Consider the following 25279-nt stretch of genomic DNA (forward strand, 5'->3'; position numbering starts at 1 on the left):
GCGGCATTGTATCCAGCATGCCGAGGCCACGAGCTACATCTGCGTCAGTTGCGGGGAAACTTTCACTGGAGCAAAACTGTTAGCCAAGCACATGAAAGGCAAATCTAAAAAAAAGCCACATCCCTCTGGACACACCTCGAAACATAGACATAAAAATAAGTGCATGATGCCTTTGACATGTGACTGTGGACGACTTTTCTACGACCTTCTGCATATATATGGCATCAACTTAAAAACAGGGCACAAACAAAGCAATGGGATATGCAAATAAGCAAGCATTAATGTGAGGAATGTCACAATTTTGTCATGAAGACATGTGCTACCACTTGAAAATATAAGAAATAACACACACAGTCTTAATTAATGGCTTTTAATAACAAGCATATCTGGACACTCAACATGCTTTAGCCATGTGCAAATGATACATAGTAAACAGGGTTAGAGAAAATTCCTCCAAAGTTTAATTGACCCCAAGTTAGAATTGATAAGGAACATGTGTCAATGTTTGACTAAATTAAAACAGAAACTCCAGTCTTTCCTCAAGAAACAGAGTAAGTCCAGTTATGCCATTTTTTTCTCACAAAGTGCTCTTTATCAGTGAGGTTTGTTAGTTCTGTCTGTTGATCTGTGGGTTTCTGGTCTATCTTTTAGTATCATATGCAGACTTATACGTTATGGAAAGTTATTGGCATTCCAAATTAAAATTTGCATTCTTTGAGGATTTTTCTCAATTTTTATGTTTATTGTTAGTTCTTAATCTGATGTTGTTTACACAGTTTTTCCACTAGATGGAGCTGTTTGGTCACAAAAAAAAACGAGTCTTCAAAGCAAATTACACTCTGCCTCCATGGCTTTTGTACTGGGTGAAACTGTGAAATGTATTCCCACATGAAATCATGACAACCCATGACTTTATATTTTGAAAATAAATGCCCCTCTTTTCTTTCACTTGAATGTTGAGATCTGTTATTTCATTCACACAAAGCATAACAATGAGTAATTGTTAGAATGAATACATGACCAGATGAATAACCCTCTGTAGACATTTAGGAATTGATATTCAACTCAATAACCATTTAGCCTGCACCCTAAAAAAGTAAATCTGAAAAAGAATTTCATGAAGTAGATTAGATTAATAACACTGTTAAATATTGCCAGAAAAAATCAATAAAATTAACATGTAAATATACATCTTATTCCACAGGAATTAGGCAGTGATGGAGTCCATCAATGAAACCTTATAATTAGCAGTAAAAGCGATCCCTGGAGCCTTTGACAGTGTAGATCACAAAACACTTCTTGTGCTTAGTCACAATTACAAGTGATTAAAAAAACACTGGCGATTAAAAAAAAAAAAAAGGAACTGTGATTCTTCCATAGTTCTTTGTAATTTTACAGCTATGAGTCATGCTGCAGTGCACTCAGCACCAGGCCAGAAGATGAGATCTTTTGTAGGTATGCCAGTCCTCCAAGTGGTTCAGCATGTTAACAGTCTGGACCAGCCCTCAGTGGAGAGGATTCACCGTCTCATTTTCATGATTAGTGAAAATTAAAATACCAGAGACAATACATCTGTCTGCTCCTGAAGTTCATATTGTTGTGTCACCTGCAAGAAGAAAAAGGACTTAGAGAGCACATTGCAGATGGGTTTTGAGACCACATCCTGCACCTGTTTTGTTCTGCATTCGTAGCTGTGATTTCTGTTTACCTTATTTCTGGGTTACGGTGCCGTAAGAACTGAGACAGTAGCTCAGATGTCTGTTGGAAGCAGCGGTTCAGCTCATCTAGCTTCTGCTCCATGGAGAGGATACGCTCCTCCAGCTCCCGATAGCAGTTATTCCAATTGGCACTGAGGTCACACATGATCATCTGCAACTGCAGATGAAATATCTTATGAGGGAGGTCACACTAAGGTCACATTACATCCATAAACCTGTCTACTGCTTAATATGGATCTTTGACAATGTGTTCAAGGGCATCATGCAACTTTTACAGCCTTTTTAGCAACAATATTGAAAAACAGCCAAGAGCAAACAATCTAATTAGTTTCTAAGTGGACGTTGTGTACTTTCCCTTGAGTTTAGCAGTTTCACACACTGCTCTGTGTATCAGAACGGTTCACTGTTGAATAAAGACGCATCAGCACATTCACCGCACTGAAACATGACTTATTGCAAAATGACTGTAACCCAGTTTACTGTTTATTACAAGATGCTGCACTAGCAGTCTGGAAAAAAGTGTTTGTTTTCCATAAGAAAATGCACAAATCTCATTAGATAATGTCTTTATCTTGGGTTTATTCCACTTGGAAAATATTTGTAGGTTTAAGTCCTCACACAAATGAATCCTGAGACATTTTATGGAGATTTAACAAGCATTTAGTGTGTCTAAACACCTAGTGATAAACTGTCAAGTACTGGATGATAGTCTTTGGAAGCAGTGAGTGTTTTAGTGTGATCCATGTTGTCTAGTGTAACACAGAAATCCGACTTTATCAACTGAATATTACCTTTGGGAAGTCCACCATCTCACTGGCATAATCTCTCAGCTTTCTTTGTTTGAGCCGTAATTGCCGAAATCTGTCCAGAAAACACATATTTCAGTTTTCATTTTATTAATTCCAAAATACATTCTTCCACTGAGATACAAATGTAAACGTAACACCAAAACAAACTAGTATAACGTTAATATATTTAAACATTGGAATCTAAATGCTCCTGCGTTTAAAATATAGAGATGAAGTGTCCTATTTTCAGTCCTGGCACAATACAGATCCCTGATTTGTAGAGGAATATGCTGACATCTGAATATTCCACTACTCAACAGGCAGGAGTCATGCTGTGTATGCGGAGCAGCTATAAAACATTGCTAGGAGGTTTTTGACAGAAGGTGGAAAGGGCTAAATTTAGTGTTGCAGTTGGATTAAACCAGAAAAAAAACTATGGAAACCAACATAGCAACCACTTCGAAAGCATCAGGAGTGATGCAGCGCTGCTCTCATTATGGTCTGCTGTTCAGAATCCCTAGGTGTGGAGCTGCCTCCTGCCTTGACTTTCCACAGTGTATATGTGTGTGTATTTATAGTAGATAAGCAGGAAGTACAATCCTTCCACCCATTCACACATTCACACACGAGTACCCATGTACCGGGATAATGAACCCATACATCTACACTTCAGGACTTCCTGTCTTGCGCAATCCACTTGTTCTTAGAAGAGGATGTCGGACAAAAGAAACAACTCCAATGTGAAAAATTAGTGACGACTTGCAGCTCAGTCCCTCTCTGTAATGCGTTTGTGTTCTTTTTCTTGATGGGTGGTTTGTATCCTACAAAAGATGTGCGGTGTGTTATGTGTTAAAATTTATAAGCAGTGTTAAAAAAGGTTTCATGTTTGCTCCGTTTTCTATAATAAAAGGGTGGACTCCTTTGCAACCATGCCCTGCCCACATAAAGAGACAAACAAATCTAATTAGTAATCTAAATTAGCTTTTAAAAAATGTGACTCTGTGGTGGGCATGTTGACACTGACTTAATGACCCGTAAAAATACACATGGAAGGCACACACACACCGCCTCCCCACGCTACATCCTCACCCAGACACGAATACACAGACACCAGCCTGAAGGTATCGTTTGTGATACAGTAACCTCACGCTCTGATGGCTTCCAGAAGGCATCGCTGGTGTCTTCGGTGCTCACCGCGGTTGCCCTTTGTCAGGTTTGCGCGGTGCAGAAGCCAGCATTCCCTAAGCACATTAGCAGCAGCATGGCGGATCTGGTGAAAAGAAAAACAGTGAAAAAAAAAAAAAAAAACATTGTGGATTCAATCAGTGATATGACCATGTGGGGTAAATAAAGCTTGACTGACCAAAATTACAAAAGAGAGGACTTTTTTCTGAACAGAATCTTGTTCTTATCAATCATTTGAGTACAGGAAGTAAAAGCTTGAACCATCCAGAATTACTGATTAAATCCAGAAAGTCTTTCCTGTTTGAACATTTAGCTCTATGATGTTGATTTCAGATAAAGCACAGCTATGAAGCTCTTATTTCAGGCTGTTTTTGAGGTTTAGGACGTGGCAGTGTTTTTCTAAAATCACCATTTTGGCACTTTTCTCTTTGATTCTATTCATGTCTGTTTGTCTTCCTGCCGAATCACTGTAACTGTCCTGTGATGATGTCAGTCTGGCCCTGTTGTGAGGGTTATTAATAGAGGCTGTCAGTGTCTGCATCCAGATGTCTTCCATTGTTCCCATCAGTGTAAATCTGGACTGCACCAGAACGCTCAGAAGGATGCCACACACACACACCACACACACACACACACACACACACACACACACACACACACACACACACACACACACCAAAACAACCACAAGCAAAGCATAAAGATGCACCTAGTGACAGGATGCAGCCAACAGGAGAAAGGAAATGGTTGTATCCTCCAAAACAACGCACCTACTGCACTTAGACACTGCCTTACACTTTGGTGAGAATGTCTAACAAGGGCGAACAAACTGTAAATTTAAGCCAAAACTGATACTGGTTTACTGGTTTTACTGATTTCTGTTATTGAAGACATTTTACTTGCTTTTTTTTTACAGCATCTTTATAAGATTTTATTTATCAGACAAGTCCTTTTCCCGTCATCACTAAGCAAACACTTGAATCCCTGCTCAAGGCTACAAACAGAGCAACTCCTCTGCAAGTCACTTCCACGCAAACGTCAGCTCAGCGCACTTCCTGCCCGTCACTTTGCCGTCCTGAACTGACACAAGTTTCTTTCCTGTAAGAGATAAGATTATTTCCTCTGTTTGACGCTTTGCAAAAGCTATAAAGAGATGGCAGGCTTGATCTACCTCCTCTTTTCCCACACTTCTGTGCCCTCAAGTCTCTTATTTAAAGAGAGAAAAATTATAAAAAGTCTGTAAAGCCAAAACATGCTTAGTGGGACATTTTATCATCATACCTTCATCTGCTGATGAGTACAATTTTGCAAGTAATTATCAGATTGAAATGAGCATAAAAGATGGCATGGGCTCCATCTTGAAAAGTTTTCATCAAACACAAGTGAAGTAATTTGTAATGTTATACCTTTTGACATCCTATGATGATTCATGCGTAAAAAAAATCCTTTTTATGTAAGCCATTAAATTATTAACATTTCATGCAAAGACTTTTTCTATTTCAAAATTCAGCTTGAAGTTGGTTTTCCTCTTAAAAGGCATTCCAGCATTTTGGCTCATTTAATACAAACAACATATTTTAACATAACTGCTGACCATTTCTAAAAGCATACCAAAGTGTGTTTGTTGTCATTGTTGTCTGATAATGCTGTGCAGATTTTTCGGTTTTCTTACTCGCACAATATCCCGGTAACTTTGACCATGATAAACGCAGACATGGTGTTTATTCTAATGGATTACCAAACCTAAATAAGCTTCAAGCCATTAAATGAATAGAACAGAAATAGATGCACGAAATGTAGGAAGAGCACATTAGAAAATCAAAAACATAGCAACACACACACACACACACACACACACACACACACACACACAGATGACAGAGGTAAGACTGCTGTAAATGGGGAAAAAACATGCAAAATCACAGACACATTCAATCTTATGGATGATGATGAACTAAAACAACATATTGCACTACCCTTTTAGAGATCTGAATATCCCAGCATGAAGAAGTGCACATGTTTCTCTTCCTTTGTTTAAATCCAGCTTCTTAGTAACAACTGCAAACAACATGGCAGTGCAGGCTACACACCCTGAACACACACACATACACACACACAGCAGTTCAAGATGATTGCAGATCCTTATATATTTACCATTTTTTTGCCTCTTTTCCCGAATTCGATTCCCCATATTTAGATTCTCCAACAGCTGGATAGCATAAAAAAATGTAACATTATCCTGAATATTTTAAAGGCAGAAATGATTTGAGTCGGTAAAATGTCTTAAGTCGGTCCTCATCCTCCACAGTATGTCTTTTTATACCCCTCAAGGGAAAGCTCTTATTCTGAAAACTGAATGTTGATCATACCTCATATGGTTTCGTCCATAAATCAGAGTTATATTATACTGAGAGTTCAATGGTTAAACACGGGCCTCTGCTATAATAGTGTGGGTTTCCCTCTGAGAATAACTTTCTGCTATTGCTGGACAGGAAGTACAGAATCATGGTCAATATTCAGCAGATACAAATGACATACAGACAGGCACACAACTATAGAAATAGACAAACAAAACACTGGACCTATCCATTTTCCACCAAAACATTAATGAAATATAGGTCTTTACCTGTTTTCCTCTTTAGTTGCATTAGTATTAGAGAGAAAAAAGAAGAAATCAGCGTGAGGATAAGGAGATGACCAGCCTGTTGAATAAGACGTACAGTATACCCAGTATTTATTCTTGACACCAAAACTAGCCCCAACATATCAATCATTACACCATTTGTAATGTGGGAGGTAGCCACCCTTTCCCCGGATCCATCCACACATGCTAATGACATGCAAACAGTGTTGTCAACCCCTGAACACAGCTGCAAATGGACTTCTGACTGGAGGGAGCTCATGTGACCACAGAGGCGTTCAGTCGTATTACAGGTGTGAGCATCCCTCCAGTCACTGGATCGTACGACTGTTATGATGGAAGTTGGATTTTTTTTTTTTTTTTTTCCAAATCATGGGACAGGTTGGCACATCCTCCTGTTGTAGCTGTGGCCAAAGGCAATAAACCACCTAAAAATGGATGGGGTGGAAAGTTTTCCATATAAAGGGGGAAGCTTATAAAAACAAGGGAGATGGAGAAAGGGAGATGGAAAAGATTGTTTTCCACTCTGTCACAAAGAGGTGTCTAAACTTACATCCAGCACCTTGGCGGTGACTCTTATCTGCTCATAGCAGATATTAAAGCGGCAGAGGTAAGGCAGCGAACCAAAGTCTGCCGCCAACTCAAACAACACTCCTTACACTCAGTGACTTAGTGTTTACCTTACTGTACTCTACCTCTAATATCTAATCCCAAGTATTTCACATCTTTTCTTCCTTTATTTCATACTGTAAATTATCCCTTTAGGTTTGGTCCTAATGTTTAATGTTTAAAAAGGATCCCCATTAGCTGCCACCAAGGTGATAGGCTAATCTCCAGGGGGTCCACACAGAAGGACAACACAAAACACAAAACATAATAATGCATGATATACATGACAATCACAATTCACATTATTAACAATGCAAATCTAAAAAATAATAGTCATTATTAACATCATTAAAAACATAAAAACATCATCAGAAAAATTGAGATTAGTTATTTACATTCATGAGTTGCATCCATCAAAGAAAATAACATCTGCTCCTCTCTATACAGCACTTGCTCAGATATTTAAATAGGTGATACTTGAAAGATGATGTACCATTCAATTTGATGGATATTCAGGGGCAGTTATTCCAATAATTGATGGCACGATAAATAACTGTCCTCTTCAAAGCATTTGATTTGGATGTGGCAACATAATCTGACATCACCAGCTGAACTAGTAAAATGAGAATGAATTTGACTACATTTGGACAATTTGTTTGTAAAGGAAAACAGGTTAGGTAGAAAGATAGTGTTCCTGAAAAACTTAACTGCGCTGAACACAAGCCTATTCTCTACCGTTAACCATGAGAGTTGACGGTGCATACTGACAGTGCTTGTTCTTATGGGACAATGTAAGACTACAACTGTAAAACTAGTCCTAATCTTGCCAATCCTTTATCATATTATACAAATCACATATGTAGATAGTAAAAGAAAAAAAAACACCATTACATTATCCATTACATCAACTATAACATGATGACAGAAGGAAAACTATATTTAATTAGATGAATTAAACCACTAATTACAATAAACCAAGAGGTCTATCAAGGACTGAGGTGCCTCAGTTTCCTCCATGTAATGAATAAACGGCAAGAGACCTCAACTTAAGTAGTCTGACCTCACTTAAAGGAACAGCTAAACACAAAAGAAACACATTAATTTAAGTTATAATATATAACTAATAACCTCAGCGTATCCATGTGATCCCTCAGTATCACAGCTCCATATAGATAATTTACGTGGCCTGTATATCCTACCGGTGTTATGGGACTGCACCTGGTCACTGTCCATTCATTTACAGCTGAGATCTAGACCACACACACCAGGGAATGAAGGCACTTAGTCTGTCAGCACCACTAGAGTGTGCAGAAGTTCAAATAATATTCAATATGTCCAAGGTAACTGCTGGGAAAAGCAGATTTCACTGGAATACAATACAAATGGCACATCAGAGACATGAAATACAAGGAAATGGAGAACATTGAAATAAAAATAGAGGGAGACTTGTTGGAATGGAACAAAATAGAGAGAGAGATAAACCAGAATGGAATATTGTAATGGAGTAGTGGAGAAAAAGGAAACAGAACAAAATGTAATAAAACAAAAACTATGAAAAAGAACATATTTAGGAGAAAGTGGAATCACAATGAAGAAAATCAAGACAGAAAAGAACTTGAATTAAAAAGATGGTGATTAAAACTGCACTGTAGGAGACTGATGTAACGCAAAATGAAAATAAAACAGGCTGAGGAAACATCTTGAACATGTTGTATCTGAGCGTCATCATGCTGCTTTTCCACACAAAGAACTGTGATATGGTTTACTAAGGAAACGAATACAATGTAACTGAGATACACACCACCCTTCTGTGTGCTTATCGACTAAGTATTGCATATCTTTTATGTTATAATACCTACTGCTGTGTTGGCAAAGTAATTTCCTGATAAGAAACCATAAAGAGCCAAAGAACTTGAAGAAATGAAATGAATGTCTTAAATATGGACATTTTGAACATTTAAGTGCAGTACTTTGCATCACTGCATCTGTACGCTGTTACTGAAACCAAATTATTCTACAAAGCAAAACACATTTGTAGTATCTTCTATATGGGTGCTTCTATAAAACTGGTCCCTAAAAACAGGACAGAGGGGCTAAAAATTCAAACCAGATGTAGACTAATGCTACGATGCAGGTTTGGAAGCACTTTGGGTCTATTTTAAAAATAAATATTTACTGAGATAAAAGAGAAATTATTTTTCAGATAAAACACATTTTTATATTTTTTAATATTATTTTCATACAAAAATCTGCATGTAACACGGTCAAAAAGACACAAAAATTATGTACTACTATTCTTTTTAATATCTTTTTAGTCTCACAGGTACATTTTGGGAATTGAACTAATTATGCAAGGCAGAGTGTTTCACAAAAATGATCGCTGTTGCAAAACCACTCATGATTTATTTGTGTTTAAATGGGCAGGTTCTGCATGTAACACGAGTGGACACAATAGGTTACACACAAAACCTGGAATAAGACTGAGATTCATGAAAAACCTGCATGTCTGGAATAGAAAAACCACTAGGACTGACACATTTAACAGTGTCTTTATTTACAGCGGTATATAAGACAATTTTTAGCCATGTTTTCCAGATCAAATACACTGACACCTAGGTAGCTTTTCATGTCCCAATTTTGGCACCAATTTTTAGTCCTGATATTTTATAAAAATTCATTAATTTTGGGATGGCTCAGAGCAAGAGTATAATTTTGTTGCATTTATCTGAGGTCATCACTAGGTACATCCTGGGGGGAAATATGTCTACATTTCTCTTTCATTGGGTCTAAAAAAGCTGGCAGCGTGCCAGGTACCAAAATGAACCCAGTTTCATAGAAGCACCCATATTATTTTTGTCTCAACAAGAAACAACCTAGTTACCATGACTCCTGTGAAGAGGCAAACCATTTTGCCACAGCTGGTTTTGGGCGCCACATCACCGTAGCCCACAGTAAGAAAGGTGATGACGATGAGCCACAGGGCCGTGCTCATGTGGTTAGCCGGCGCTGTCGTCTGCCTACAGGAAGAGAAAGGGCTATTATAAAATGTTTTTGTGGTTGAGAGAAAATATCTACCTTGACTCATTTTTTTTTTTTTTTACGTAAATATATCAATCAGTACGATGCGTTGGGGAAAACTGTTCCGGATTTGTTGTGTTGAAGTTAAACTGAAGCAGTCACTGTTTTCTGCTTCAATTTGTATCAAAAACATTTTTGCAAATAAATAAACAGGATTCCTTCACCACAGTCAGGTCCATATATATTTGGACATCACTGTCTTCTTGGTAACTCTTTGTATCTACACTCATGAATATGTCTCTTGATTGTAAACGTCAATAATAACGTGCCGACCTCCACTAGTGTGTTCAGAACTTAGCTGGGATGTTCTAAAGGGTTTTCCTTCACCAATTAAAGATTTCTGTGTTCATTCTCTTTAGTTGTTTTCTAAGTTCTTCCACATCTCCCTAATAGGTTTATTGAGTGTGTTTTTTCAGCTGAATAACGCCTCCTTCACTTGCATTGATACCTTTTTGGATCTCATATTGACAACTCCATTTAGCAGCTACTAAATGCAACATCAACATCTGGAAATCAACTCCAGAGCTTTTATCTGCTTCATTTATCATAGAATAACCATAGAATAACAGGCCACATCTGGATTTGAAGCTGCTTGTCAGTCAGTTGTCCAATTACTTTTGAGCCACTGGAAATGGAGGGACTATGTTTAAAATGGTTGTAATTCCTAAATAGTTAATGCTGTTATTTTTTTGTTACAGCCCTTGAATTAAAGCTGAAAGTCAACACTTTAATCACATGTTTTTTGCTTCATGTCAAGTCCACTGTGGTGGTGTACAGAAGTAAGATTACACAATTTGCATTGCTGTCTTATAATATTTATAGACCTGACTATATGGGCCTGTTTGTAGAAACTTTAGAACAGTATTTTTCAACCTTGGGGTCACCTGGAATTGAAATGGACTCACCTAAAATTTTGAGTAATTGATAAAAAAAAAACCCACAGTCTTCATTTTCCTGGATTTAGTATCAATTTACATGGTCCTTTCCAGAAATGTATGCAAAGTAAATAAAGAAATAGCAACAAAAATGACTTGATACTCAAGAACAAAATGTTACTGTACTGACTAAGCCCAACACACTGGTGCATCGTGCCAAGGACACTGTTTGTTAAATTGTTAAACTTTATAAACCCGTTTCCAGTCGATAATGTGTGCTCTCAGTTTGATAAAGGTGTCGTCTGTTACTCAAACTGTGTAATCAGTGCTGCAGGAAGTAAAGAAGAAAGTAAACTTATAAAACACTGTAAAGACAGAGCCTAATGTACAAACAGAAACCACATACTGAGATGAGATGGGGAATTAAATACCTCTTTCTATCATCTAGTACAGAATACTAGATTGATGACCGACTATCCCTCATAACCTATTTTATTACATCTGACAAATCAAAACAGACAAAACTGAGTGAAGTGAAAATGAAGACCAAAGCTTCTATTAAGGCTGAACTGAACAAATGACCTCACACTATTCCGACAGCCAAACATCAGGCTGACGTTTAGTTGGACCCGAGGCCGGCGGTAGACATGGGCAGGGGTGGGCTCAGTCCACCCAATTGTCTGTCTTGCCCATCCAGTCAAAAGTTAAGGTAAAACATTTATCCAACAGAAAAATAGAGCAGATTACACTACTATTACGTTTTATTCACGATTGGGTGGGCAGCCTATCCTATTCTATCAGTGATTGGTTGTCATCGTTGTTTTGCATTCTCTGAGGGCTTCATTCACTCATACAGCAATTTATTGTCTGTCGTCTGTTTCTGAGCTGCAGGGAAATAAATGACCCTCCTCGGTCACTGCTGCACCTGTCGAGGTCACTGCTGCACCTATCGAGGACACTGCTGCACCTATCAAGGTCACTTCTGCACCTGTCGAGGTCACTTCTGCACACCTATCAAGGTCACTTCTGCACCTGTCGAGGTCACTTCTGCTGCACCTGTTGAGGTCACTGCTGCACCTGTCGAGGTCACTTCTGCACCTATCAAGGTCACTTCTGCACCTGTTGAGGTCACTGCTGCACCTGTCGAGGTCACTTCTGCACCTATCAAGGTCACTTCTGCACCTGTCGAGGTCACTTCTGCACCTGTTGAGGTCACTTCTGCACCTGTTGAGGTCACTGCTGCACCTGTCGAAGTCACTGCTAGACCTATCGAAGTCAGTGCTAAACCTATTGAGGTCACTACTGCATCTGTCGAGGGTTTCTGTTTAATACTGCGGTCGGAATTTCACTGTATCTCTGACTTTTTGACATGGCCTTGGGTTGAGCACCGTCTCTGGGTTCCTACACAGTATCTGGCCTAGTGCAGCGGCCACATCACATCACGTAAATCACCACTAATAAACACACACACTGGGCAACACAGCGGCAGTAAAACAAAAAAAACATACACACATCAGTAAAACGTACACATGGTCTCTCAATCTTCGCCCAAGGAAGGGACAAAATCCAAGTTAGGGGCAAATGCTCTGTCACTAAATTATAATAATTATTATAATAATATTGTCCTGTTGGTTTATATGTGTCTAGTTCTACTGACATTTGAGTCTAAAGTTCAGGGTTTTAGATGGATAAAGAAAGATTTGTTGTTTTCTCTGTCATTCGTCACATTTCAGACTGAATTTGAATAAGACTTTTTTGGTTTGTGAAATATTAAAAAATATAATTTAGTTATTTTATTTTGACTTTCGGCCACGTTTCAGTTGTTTGTGTGGTTGTTCTATTTGTGCAACTTTTCAGTCTGAGTTTGAACAAGAGTAGACTGCCTTCTTTTGTATAAATTCTGGCCACAGTGAGAATCATTTATTTTATTCGTGTTTAGTATTCATTCTTTTATTTTTCAAGATCATGCAATGAAAATAAATACACATAAAGGCCTTTTAAAATCATTTTTATCTTATATTAAAGAGTAAATGAACACAGATGAGCTGCCGTACAATTGAATTTTTCTTTGGGGATCAAAAAGGGATTCTTATTCTTAAATAAACCCCCAAACCACTTCTTTTCAGTGCCATCAGGACTGCAATTCAAATTATCAGCCTTCAGGCCACTATTCAACTTTACTATGGGTACATACCAACCAAGTAGCCCACCTGTTATTTCAACCAGCCCACCCTTATATGCTAGAAGCTAGAACCGGCCCTGGTTGGACTGCATTAAAAAGCAATTTGTTAGCGTAACAAAACAGAAAATAACGACTGCCAAATCTGAAATTGGAATGCACTTTAAATAGGAAAGTCAAATTGACCATCAAGGTTTGAGGAGGAATGTTAAACTACAGAGCATTTCTGTGTTTGTCTTATGGATGCGATCCAGTGAGTGGAGAAAAACGTACAGCAACAACACAATGTGAAGGCTTGTCCTGAATAAAGTTTTTTCAATATTATCTCATTCTAAATACCAAGCACATTACCTAAGTATTCTCTGTATTTGTACTAAATTCAATGTGAAAATTTATTGTACTGGAGTTAAACACATGAGAAAAAAAAATCATGGTAGATTTCAGACTTGAGTTTGCATAAAAGGCTTTATAAAGGACAATTAAAAAAAAATTGTTGAACTTTAATGTAAAATATGTGAAACACTGTGTACAGTAGGTCCATATGAAACAGGAAATGCATTGTTTGTAATTTACTTTCATAAGGAAAAATTCAGCGCTGAAATAATTTACACTGGTGATTACTTTAGTAGATTTAGTTCTGTTCTCTACACATTGTGTCATGTCTGTATTTGCTAAAACAGTATTAAAATGATCCAGTCCACTGTGTTAAGGGAATACTGCTTTATTTAAACTCATGTTATTAGTCTTTAAAGGGGACAAATTTTGTTAAACCCAATTTTATTAGTCTTTGGTTCATTTATTTGTGTATTTGGACCCTAACAGTTCGTAAAGTTTGAATTTGAATCCTCCAGGTGCTGCAAAGCTATCTTTATATTCATTCTGGCAAAAATTGAGTGGATTTCTACAACCTTTTTTAATTTCTTCTTAATTTGTTACATTTTATAAGTAGTTACACCACGACATTTGCACATATAAGGTCAAAACTTTTGAGAAACATTTCTTCAAGTGCGGCATAATTGTTTGTCAGCAGCAGCGGTTGTAGTCCGTACTGAAAATATGTCCAAACTTTGAGCTGATTACCTCAAATGTTAAGTTGTTGGTTGTATTAATGAACACAAGTGGCTGAACAGGACAGAGACAGTCAGTGGGGTGTGAAGTGGCTCATTTGCATTTAAAGGGCCAGCGCTCAAAACGACCTTTCTGGTGTCATTAATCAGAAATAGGGCTGAAGATGGACCTGTGGAGTTGAATTAATGAAGAATTCAGACCCAAGCATAGCATTTACAGTTTATGTAGACCACAGGGAAATGTTTTAAAATCTATACTTCCATTTATAAAAGCAAAATGTCACTCCTTTAACAATCACAGAGTGTTTTAGATTAAGCTGTTTTTAATCATTTGTGGCTGAACGTTGCCAGCTTTGTTTTTTTGTTGCAATCTCCCATTTTTGATGACATTATCCTGTAATTATAAAAGTATGGAGCAACAAACACTGTAACTGAGTTCTGAGTAATTAATGAGTGTCTTACAGTTGTTTACCTTTCACAGCGAGTAAGCATCCAGGACGAAACGAGCCAGAATGAGAGGATGATGGCCAGTAGTGTCCGACCAGGATATTTGTTCATCAGTACCTTGAGGACGAAGCGGAAGGTGAAGTTGATGTTATTGAGCGAGCCGATGCTCCTGTAGGAGGCGCTCAGGAGCACTTTGCTGTGCAGCAGGATGGCCCTGTGCACCAAGTAAAAACGGAGGAACATGAGGACTGATAACAGGAGCTCCATGTTGACGAGGACAGGGCCGTGGTGGCTGGAAATGCAGAGCGGTGCTGATGAGGAGGAGTTGGAAGGCAAAACCGCCTCCCAGTATGTGCCAACAGGATGGATGGCACAGACCACCAGCTCCAGTATGATCACAAAGACCCGGTGACTGGTCATAGCGATACGCCAGTCCACCTGATGATGATCTATGATAAACAACTGAAAGACAGAAAGGAAGAGCAAGTGAAGGACATTTAAAATAGCTCTGTTTCACATGGAAATACACACACTTCTTACAAGAGTTTCTTCAGAAGTTATCATATCTTCAACATCATAAGGATGAAGTATTTGAATAAACACATTGTCACCATCCTAAAATAATTGCCTATATGTAATTTCTGACAAAAGCAACTTTTTCGCCTCAATCATCAAATAATTTCTGGTTAAGTTGTTTGTATTTCCTGAAAACAGAGAAAAAGTGACTGAGGCAAATATTTCAGGGAGGTGATGACATTGTCTTTGATTTAATGATGTCTGAATGTTACCAGGGTTTATTGGCTGTTGTTCAGTCTTGTGTTACAGTAAAACTGTGTGGAAGAAAAACACAAGGACAACAGTCGACGTATTACGCATCAAAAAATTAAAATCACAGAACATTACACTTCAGCATCACTTCCTATTTCCACATTTATGACTTTATCACCATATTAATCACCTCCACATAACGTACAACATCTATTTCTAATGCTGTTCTTCTCCACACACCTAGGGCGTAGGTTGTGTTTCAGCATTTTTAGAAACAGACACAGCCACCAAACCCACATAAAACATATGGTGAATTCGGTCACATTTAAATACTCAGGAAACTGAACTCATTCAGATGAAGACGGTGGACAGTGACGATATTATTAGAGGACGATATATGTTTTAAACCTACCAATGTGCACACTTTATGATGTGATGATTTTTTCCACGGATTTAAAAAACCATGGCTTAAAACGAAACACAAATATGTGGCTAAATGTTTTTGAGTTTTAGGAGGTAATTTAGGATATGCACATTGTAGAACAAGCATAAAAACCACAACAGACTTGGGATATAATTTAAACACAGATGTAAGTGGGGATGTGTATATACAAAAAAACAGAATTTGTTGTTTTTGCAGGGTTGTACTCAGGATGCATCTTTACTTTCCCCTCTCAATAACACCTTACAAAAAGAAAAAATTAAGAAATATGTGCGTATTATTAAAACACACCCCCAAAATACAGAACTGCTCATCCTCTATAGGGAAAAGTAAGACCTCCATCTGGATTTAGTACACCTTGAACTCTATTTTGTCGACTGTTTGGAAGTTTTATTAAATAATCTTGTTATATATATAATCCCAAACTTTATGCGAACATTCCAGAGTATATCTTTGTTATTGGGTTGTTGTTCAGTTTTTATTCCCTCATTACTGACCTTTATAGAGCTTATGTTCTGTCATACTTCTTCAAAATCTATTTTTTTTAGCAATGTTTGTATATTCCTGTATATTCCAGCCCTACATAAATGATGCAAAGACTGATAAATGTATATGCATGGCCATTATAAACTTACAAAATCAAACCTAATGGCGGGCTAAGACTTTTGCTCAGTACTGTAGGTTATTCTCAAAGTAGCAAAGATATCTGATAACTTTTGTTTTATATATAGAGGTATATCGGTATGGTTTACTTTGTGAACTACTGTATTGAGGAACTAAAACTACAACAAACATCACTGAACACTGTTTATTGGCGCCACCCTAAACCTGCACTTGCTTATCTTCTCTAAGCACATGCATGGACCCCTCTTGTCTCGGACACACATGACTTCGTAGCACAAGAAAAACACCAAATTACATCGTATATACCAAGTGTGTGCAACCAATAGTAAACTCCATGCACTATGTCAGAATCCATGCGTCTTACAGTGTACTACTCAGCGCACTTGCGGTCTGCCCTGTGCTTTATTAAATACTCATGCTGTGAGTCTGGATGAGGACAAAAGAAAGAATGTTTACTCTGTTCAGTTTCAACCAAATCCCTCCATGTATAATGAATTCACACAAAACGGCAACTAGCCATGTGGATTCGGAAAAAAATATCTCAGCTGCATCTTTGTGCAAGTCTGTATGGTGTGGTGTTTTCATTCAGGGTTATGACTTTCTTTCTTTTTTTTTTTCACAAACACAGCCAATAAAACCAAAATTATCAGCGTCATGGCTTCCATCACTCCAAGACCTGCTTTAAAAATAATTATTATTGAGTGTCTCCAAAGAAATATGATTCCATCTACACTTATATGAAGCAGACAAAATGCGGTATGTATGGTATGAGGCTATGTTTGCACTGACACACACTTTTAAACACCACATCTCTCATATAACATCCACAGTGATGAAAATATTAAAAAAAAATAAAAATAACATAATACTCACCTGGATGTCTTTATAATGGAAAGCGATGATGAGGATGAGGAGACACCCGGTGGACAGGCTAATGAAACCGTTGATGATTAGGGCCATTTCTGAACCCTGGGAAAAAACGGAGAAAACAGAGATATGGAGAGTAAAACAAGGGAATTTCTGCAACAGGAGGAATTTGATTTCTTTCCACCTTCTTTTCTCCATAATAAAGGTTTTATGGAGTTTCTCATGTCCACTGAGGTAATGAGAAAACATTAATAAAATGTTCAAGTATGGTCTTTCAATCAATCTAAATGAGAAATGGTTTATACAATGAAATCATGATTGATCTCAGATTGTATTCTCAGTCATTAAACCAAGTTAATATAAAGTATATCATCTTATTACTGAGTATAACATAATTTAGCCCATTTAAAGATTAAATGCTTGTCATTGAATTAAAACAGACAACAGATACATAAATTGTTAAAATAATAATAATAGCTGTTCATTGCAGTCCTGCACCATTATGGAGGATCAGATTTATTTATTCATTTATTTATTTATTTTTATGAACTATAGTTACTGCCTCACTGTTTGTATGTTTCAGAGCAACACATCAAGTTGCAAGAAATGTAATATGAATCCTTTGGAATGCCAACATTTCTGCATAAATTGGTCATAAAATGTGATCTGATCTTCATCTAAGTCACAAGAATAGATAAACACAGTCTGCTTAAACTAATACCTCATGAACAATTACATATTTTCACGTTTTTACTGAATACAACATGGAAACATTGACAGTACAGGGTGGAAAAAGTATGTGTACCCCTGCGCTAGGGGTGACATGATGGATAGCACTGTCGCCTCACAGCAAGAAGGTCCTGGGTTCAAGGCCAGTTTCGGGCATTTTGGCGCCCTAGGTGAGATATGTGAACAGATGACCTTGAGTTCTCCTGCAAAATGTCTTGATAAACTTAGGAATTCATTTTTTTGTTGATGATAGCAATCTGTTCAGGCCCCAAAACAGAAAAACACCCCCAAACCATGATGCCCCCTCCACCATCCTTTACAGTTGGGATGAGGTTTTAATGTTGGTGTTCTGTGCCTTTATTTTCCACACGTAGCGTTGTATGTTCCTTCCAAACAACTAAACCTTGGTTTCATTTGTCCACAGAAGATTTTGCCAGTAGTGCCTTGGAACATCCAGGTGCTCTTTCTGCAAACATGCAGCAATGTTTATTTGGACAGCAGTGGTGTCCTTCATGTTTCCATGAACTCCATTCTTGTTTGATGTTTTACATATTGTAGATTTATCAACCAGACTGATCTCATGAAATCTTGTTGTATGTCACGCCAGTTCCTATGGGATTTGGCGTGCTATACATACCCATTTTCATCCTTTCATGTGTTATTCAACGCCATTTGATTGCGTGTCAATGTACGCTAAGATCTCCAATCTGCATATCTGTAAACGCTAACCCTAACGTTACACTTAACCCTAAACTTAACCACTAACCCTACCCCATCCCATCCCTTCATGAAAACATGAAGGACACCACTGCTGTCCAAATAAACATTGCTGCATGTTTGCAGAAAGAGCACCTGGATGTTCCAAGGCATTACTGGCAAAACATTCTGTGGACAAATGAAACCAAAGTTCAGTTGTTTGAAAGGAACACACAACGCTATGTGTGGAAAAAATAAGGCACAACACACCAACATTAAAACCTTATCCCAACTGAGAAGTATGGTGGAGGGGGCATCCTGGTTTGGGGGTGCTTTGGTACCTCAGGGCCTGGACAGATTGTTATCATCAACAAAAAATGAATTGTCAAGTTTATCAAGACATTTGCTGGGGAACTCAAGGTCATCGGTCCACCAGTTGAAGGTCAACAGAGGATGGGTGATGCAACAGGACAATGACAATGGTTTCATTTGTCCACAGAATGTTTTGCCAGTAGTGCCTTGGAACATCCAGGTGCTCTTTTTGCAAACATGCTGCAATGTGTTTTTGGACAGCAGTGGTGTCCTCCATGGTGTCCACGAACTCCATTCTTGTTCAATGTTTTTTGTATTGTAGATTTGTCAACCAGACTGATCTCATGAAATTGCGTTGAATGTCAAGCTACTTTACATGAGTTCTGCATTTGGCGTGGTATATGTACACATTTATCCTTTTGTGTGTTATTCAATGACATTTGATCACGTGTCAATGTACGCCAAGATCTCCAGTTTACATATCCATAACCGCTAACCCTAAATGCTAACCCTACCTACTAATGTTGTGGTATTTGACGCTGTGTGAACATACATGCGGAAAGCTTATAATGTGTACAGACAACACATCAATTCAAAATGGTGTGTTATTTGTACGCAATTCATGATATCCCGTCGTGTCAACAGAGATGTTGGCATGTGCCAGAGATTTCAGTAAGTCTGTAGCTGACAGTCTAGGTTTCTTCTTCACCTAAATGAGCATTCCGCAATGAGCTCTTACAGTCATCTTTACTGGACGGCCACTCCTAGGGAGAGTTGTAACAGGACTGAACTTTCTCCATTTATAGACAATCTGTCTGATTAACATCAAGACTTTAGAAATACATTTGTAACCCTTTCCAGCTTTACACAAGTCAACAGTTCTTAATCATAGGTCTTCTGAGAGCTCTTTTGTGCAAGGCATGGTTCATATCAGGCAATGCTTCTTGAAAATAGCAAATTCAAAACTGGTGTGTTTTTTTAGGGCAGGCTTTAACCAACATCTCTAATCTGGTCTTATTGATTGGACTCCAGGTTGGCTGACTCCTGACTCTGGTGGGAGGTGGTGGGAGGAAGCCGGGGTACCCAGAGAGAACCCACACAAACACCGGAAGAACATGCAAACTCCACACAGAAAGGTCCCTGGTTGGAATCGAACCCCGCCTGGGATGGGTTAGGGTTAGCGATTAGGTTTAGGGTTAAGTGTAACGTTAGGGTTAGCGTTTACAGATATGCAGATTGGAGATCTTAGCGTACATTGACACGCAATCAAATGGCGTTGAATAACACATGAAAGGATGAAAATGGGTACGTATAGCACGCCAAATGCCATAAGAACTGGCGTGACATACAACAAGATTTCATGAGATCAGTCTGGTTGACAAATCTACGATACGTAAAACATCAAACAAGAATGGACTTCATGGAAACATGAAGGACACCACTGCTGTCCAAATAAACGTTGCTGCATGTTTGCAGAAAGAGCACCTGGATGTTCCAAGGCACTACTGGCAAAATCTTCTGTGGACAAATGAAACCAAAGTTCAGTTGTTTGGAAGGAACACACAACGCTACATGTGGAAAATAAAGGTACAGAACACTGACATTAAAACCTCATCCCAATTGTGAAGTATGGTGGAGGGGGCATCATGGTTTTGGGGTGTTTTTCTCCTTTGGGGCCTGAACAGATTGCTGTCATCAACAAAAAATGAATTCCCAAGTTTATCAAGACATTTTGCAGGAGAACTCAAGGTCATCTGTTCACATATCTTGCCTAGGGCGCCAAAATGCCCGAAACCGGCCTTGAACCCAGGACCCACTTGCTGTGAGGCGACAGTGCTATCCATCGTGTCACCCCTAGCGCAGGGGTACACATACTTTTTCCACCCTGTACTGTCAATGTTTCCATGTTGTTTGAATAAAAACATGAAACTATGTAATTGTTCATGAGGTATTAGTTTAAGCAGACTGTGTTTGTCTATTCTTGTGACTTAAATGAAGATCAGATCACATTTTATGACCAATTTATGCAGAAATGTAGGTAATTCCAAAGGATTCACATACTTTTTCTTGCTACTGTATATGATTACATATAATAAAAGTAATGAAGAGCATAAGATTACAAGGAATAATTTCAGGTAGTAAACATGACTTCAATTACAGTCTATTCTGATCTGACTAAATTATGTCCAGATAAGTGCTTTTGCAAAATATTATATTACAAACAAGTTGACCTTTGACATTTTCTATATAAAATGTCATCAAATCATCACACTATACTATTACACAATCATGTGTAATTTTAACATAATGCAAATTTTTGAGTTAGGGTCATAAAAATGAAATCACAGTGATCATAGACTTTGATCTTTAATCACCAAAATTCAATCAGACAACCTGTGAGTCTAAGGGAATATGCATGTCAACTCAAAAGTAAAAATTCAAAAGATCCTCCTGTCATTGCTGGCTTTGGGCTGCCAAGAGACTGATAATGGAAATTAGCCTTATGCATTGTGACTTTATAAATAAAAAAAACAAAAAACAAATATCACATTCACAAAAATCAGACTGACTCACAGACAGATAGACAAACCTAAAATATGAGACTATTATGCAAAAATGCACAGTACTTGCTCAATGTCAAACACTCAATCTGAATCCAGACATGCTCTCAACCAGGTGTTTTAAAGTAAACTTAAATAGAACATCCTGCTGACTGCATTACACATAACTGTAAGCTACTCTGCAATTCCTGCATCTCAAATAGTAGCTTCATCAAAACTTTACGGTTCTTAGGCCTAATGAAAGTGTAATGGCTCATTCTGTAATGTACTCAAAAAAAGTACATAAAAAGCCACTCAATTATAGTAACGAGAGTGCTTGTAATTAAATAGCTTCCATTCCTGGTGACAGCTGGAGGCACATTTACACACATAGTTTTTTAATTATCTCATATTTTTCACAACCTGGAAAACACATATGTACATATAGGTCTTAGCAGCTTGTTCTCTGCAGGTAACAGAGGCTTTACCTCAGGTTCATGCATCTAAACGCAGCTGATGCGACGTCAGTGGAAGTTTTTAAAATGGACATGCAGTTTAATGTGGTTAGCAGTTAAAAAGATAATTACAAACTTTCAAACTTGAGGAAACTTGAGCGTGGGGTATGGTGTGACGTTCATTGGCAAGGTACTTCGTTTTCCACAGTTTCTCCCGTAGCATCCACATCATCTCTGTATTTTGTCCAGGGCTAATTAGAAGACCCCACAAAAGCTCAACATTTCACCAGATTCCACAACAGAAAGTTGAACAACATGTTTCTTGCCGGGTTTCTAAAATTGTTTTTAATGTTTTCCTGTTGGAAACAGTAATTTCAAGGCCTGTGAGCCTAATTTGGGTTAACCTTACTATGGACTGTTTCTCATAGTCTTGGACAGACAGCAGCCTACCATCACCAGTACAGGCCACCCAAGTAATAGCAAAGAAATTTCAAAATCAAATTTATAATCCAATGAAAAGAAGAGTGGTCTGGATTGTGAGCACTGTAATAAATAAATACTAGCCAAAGCACTAACGCGTGCATCTGACTTTGGTTTTCTAATTTGGTTCGTTAGTCTGTGTGGTTTCATAGCTTTCATGTAGATTCTTGAGCTATGGGTCAGCCATAAAAGCAGAGGTATCCTGTCATTAAATTAAGGACAGGAAAAGAAGGAGGCACCACAGGTAGTAAAACTATGACTAGGCTTAAATCCAGAAACTGCACATGCTGATTTGAGTGTGAAGTCACCTGGTGAGGGCCGAGCGCTACAGACACCTACGCCATATAAATATTTGGAAAATATTACAATAAAACTAAGGTGGTACGCTGGTCAAACACCATATCAGACATTTTTTATCACTTTACTGGCTGATGACAAAGACAATCCCCTTCTGATGTTTAACAAGCCCCACCTGGCATTAGGTTGGTACTATAGGGGACAGGTGTGGCTGATCGGCTATCAGCTGAACAGTGCACCCTGTTTATCATGTTTTACATTTGGTCCTTATAGAACTGTTCATTTTTCATGTCAGCCTTGAGATGTCATTACAAGAAACAGCAAGATCTTAGATCCTGAACACTGAATTACTAAATCAGATGAGATTAAGCAACTTTCTCCTTGTAAACAAATCACAATCCAATAAACAAGTGGCTGATAATTAACAGGTATTGTCAGTGAGGCCAAAGCCTTATTAGTCTGTTTTCTGATCCCATTGAGAATGAAAACTACTACATTTGAAATAATGAGCATGAGCCGCTATCATCTATTTCTTATTTAATCCTTCCGCAATGTACAAATCTACTGTTTGAAAGAGCCAATCAATAGCATTATTTACCCCATTTGTAAAACACAGAATTAAAGGCATAAATATGAATATAAAAAATGTAGTGTCTTGTAGGTTTATAGGTTTCAATGACTTATCAGAGTACAGAAAGTTCCCTCTGTGTTACTATGTGCTACTATGTGGATGTTGGAAAGTTGTCCAGGAGCAGCAGAAAAGAGGACAGAGTGTTGCGTCCAGACCAAAGTGTGCACTATTGGCTCGGGTAAATCCAACCCAATACATAGACTTTTAGACGGCACATGCAAACACTCTAATTATACACTAAATGATGTGGAAAGATAGCCTGAAGTACTGTGTGCAATCTAGCTGTAGGGAAAGGGGTGAAATGTGGAAAAATGTTCCATAAATAGCCCTGTTTTCCTGTATAACCATGAAAAGGTATGCTGAAATAAACTGTGTAGGCTGGCGATAGCTTCAATTAGAATATTCCGGAGCATGCCTAGAAAGTAAAAACGGTTCACTAGACTACAACGATATTAGAGGTTAAAACATTTCCTCTATGACCTAAGTCATGTCAATCCACAACAAGGAGGAAGTTGAAATTCAAATTAACGACCGAGCATCACATGAAGTTTAAAGATGCTGATGATGGATATGCAGGCTATGGTTCAGTCATAGAGTTTCTCCAAAATAATTGCTTTAACTACAGCAGAGAACAGTTTTCCAGTGCATCATCATTTCCACAGTGCCAAAGCAGAAGGCTGTTGTAAGGTACAGACAGAAAACACCTGTTCTTGGTTCATTTTTTTGTAAACTGGAATGGTAATGTCATTTTTGTGTCAGTGCTGTTCATTTCACAACCGTCTTTCTTCAAATTTAATCTCTCTGGGAACAGATCGAGCATTTTGAAAGTTGGGCAAGTTTCCTGAAAAAAAATGTGAGTTAAAAAACGTTGGGCCCTGACACTGTAATCAATCACTGACTGTACAGCATGGAGGTGGTCTGATGTTTTGCGGTATGCATGAGAACTTTTTTCCACATGTGGAACCGGCGTGTGCTGTAGGAAGTCAGGGGGAGTTAATAATTTGTTGATTGTGTGGCCTGGCATTGTTATCCACTGAGATCTGCATGTTAATGTCATGAGGCCGTGCTACCAAATAGTGTGTCTGGAAACGGACTAACTAATCAGCAGGTCAGGGGGGTTCACAGCCCAGGTGCAGACTCTGCTGTTGTGCTGCATGGGGCTTATGATGTCTGCGAATCAAAGAAACCCTTATGACAACAAATACAACCAGTTAGGAGAGTATGTGATTATCTGGACCAATTATGGGGCTTTAGGTCTAGAAATTTACCACTAAGAAAATAAGACATTGTTTTTAAGACTTAACGCATCAGTTGCTTGTAACTCACCACTACAGTGCAGACAAGTTCAGATGCTGCCACAGATCAGTAGAATAGTTCTGCTTCAGTTACACTGAAAGATGCTGAGGAGAAATTTCATTTGCTTCCTTTGAGTTTTTTTTTTTTTTTTTACAGTAGGATGATGATAAGACAGGAAACGTCTTTACCAGGTGATAAAGTGGGTTTGGACAGAGATGAGATCTATAACAGGTTATTAGTATGACCTGCAAGATCAACTAGAAATTAAAATTGTAAACAGAAACTGGTGTAGAGGTAAGAGCTATGATAGTGTTCAGATCAAGTGTCACTTATAATAAACAGCCACATCCCATGCCTATTTGTTTCCATTACATAGTCTGCAGTATTTCCAGTAGTAACAGTTTCTTGGCCATATCATACATGAGAATTTTGAAGACTTACCGGATCATAAAAAATGGGACACATCTCTGCGTGGATTATCATGAGCAGTATCCCGAACAGAGCAGTGCCCAGAGCTAAGGCGCACAGGCTTTTTAGCCTCCAATAAAAACTTCT

General features: G+C 38.2%; 2 protein-coding genes across 2 annotated transcripts; both read right to left on the reverse strand.

Annotated features, from left to right (window-relative positions):
* Nucleotides 1–1188: 1188 nt before the first annotated feature.
* On the reverse strand, nt 1189–5709 carry LOC115435774 (intermediate conductance calcium-activated potassium channel protein 4-like). Its single transcript, XM_030158390.1, has 5 exons — nt 5668–5709; nt 3655–3776; nt 2510–2579; nt 1709–1875; nt 1189–1606 (listed from the first exon to the last, which is right to left on the reverse strand). Exons 1-5 carry the CDS (start codon nt 5707–5709, stop codon nt 1603–1605), a joined length of 405 nt encoding a protein of 134 aa, XP_030014250.1. The 3' UTR covers nt 1189–1602.
* A 460-nt stretch (nt 5710–6169) lies between these two features.
* On the reverse strand, nt 6170–25247 carry LOC115435775 (intermediate conductance calcium-activated potassium channel protein 4-like). The gene is made up of 5 exons (XM_030158391.1): nt 25166–25247; nt 17295–17390; nt 14613–15049; nt 9823–9958; nt 6170–6175 (listed from the first exon to the last, which is right to left on the reverse strand). Exons 1-5 carry the CDS (start codon nt 25205–25207, stop codon nt 6170–6172), a joined length of 717 nt encoding a protein of 238 aa, XP_030014251.1. The 5' UTR covers nt 25208–25247.
* Nucleotides 25248–25279: the final 32 nt, after the last annotated feature.

The sequence above is a fragment of the Sphaeramia orbicularis genome, chromosome 16 (assembly GCF_902148855.1).
Source record: "Sphaeramia orbicularis chromosome 16, fSphaOr1.1, whole genome shotgun sequence".
NCBI lineage: Eukaryota > Metazoa > Chordata > Actinopteri > Kurtiformes > Apogonidae > Sphaeramia > Sphaeramia orbicularis.

Coding starts and splice junctions, on each gene's coding strand:
- LOC115435774 (XM_030158390.1), bottom strand. CDS start 5,709: ATGTGCACTTCTTCATGCTGGGATATTCAGATCTCTAAAAGG. Junction 2,580..3,654: donor CTTCTGGAAGCCATCAGAGC/GTGAGGTTACTG, acceptor TTTTCTGGACAG/ATTTCGGCAATTACGGCTCA. Junction 1,876..2,509: donor AGATGGTGGACTTCCCAAAG/GTAATATTCAGT, acceptor TTTCATCTGCAG/TTGCAGATGATCATGTGTGA.
- LOC115435775 (XM_030158391.1), bottom strand. CDS start 25,207: ATGATAATCCACGCAGAGATGTGTCCCATTTTTTATGATCCG. Junction 15,050..17,294: donor TCCATTATAAAGACATCCAG/GTGAGTATTATG, acceptor TCTGTCTTTCAG/TTGTTTATCATAGATCATCA. Junction 9,959..14,612: donor ATGCTTACTCGCTGTGAAAG/GTAAACAACTGT, acceptor CTCTTCCTGTAG/GCAGACGACAGCGCCGGCTA.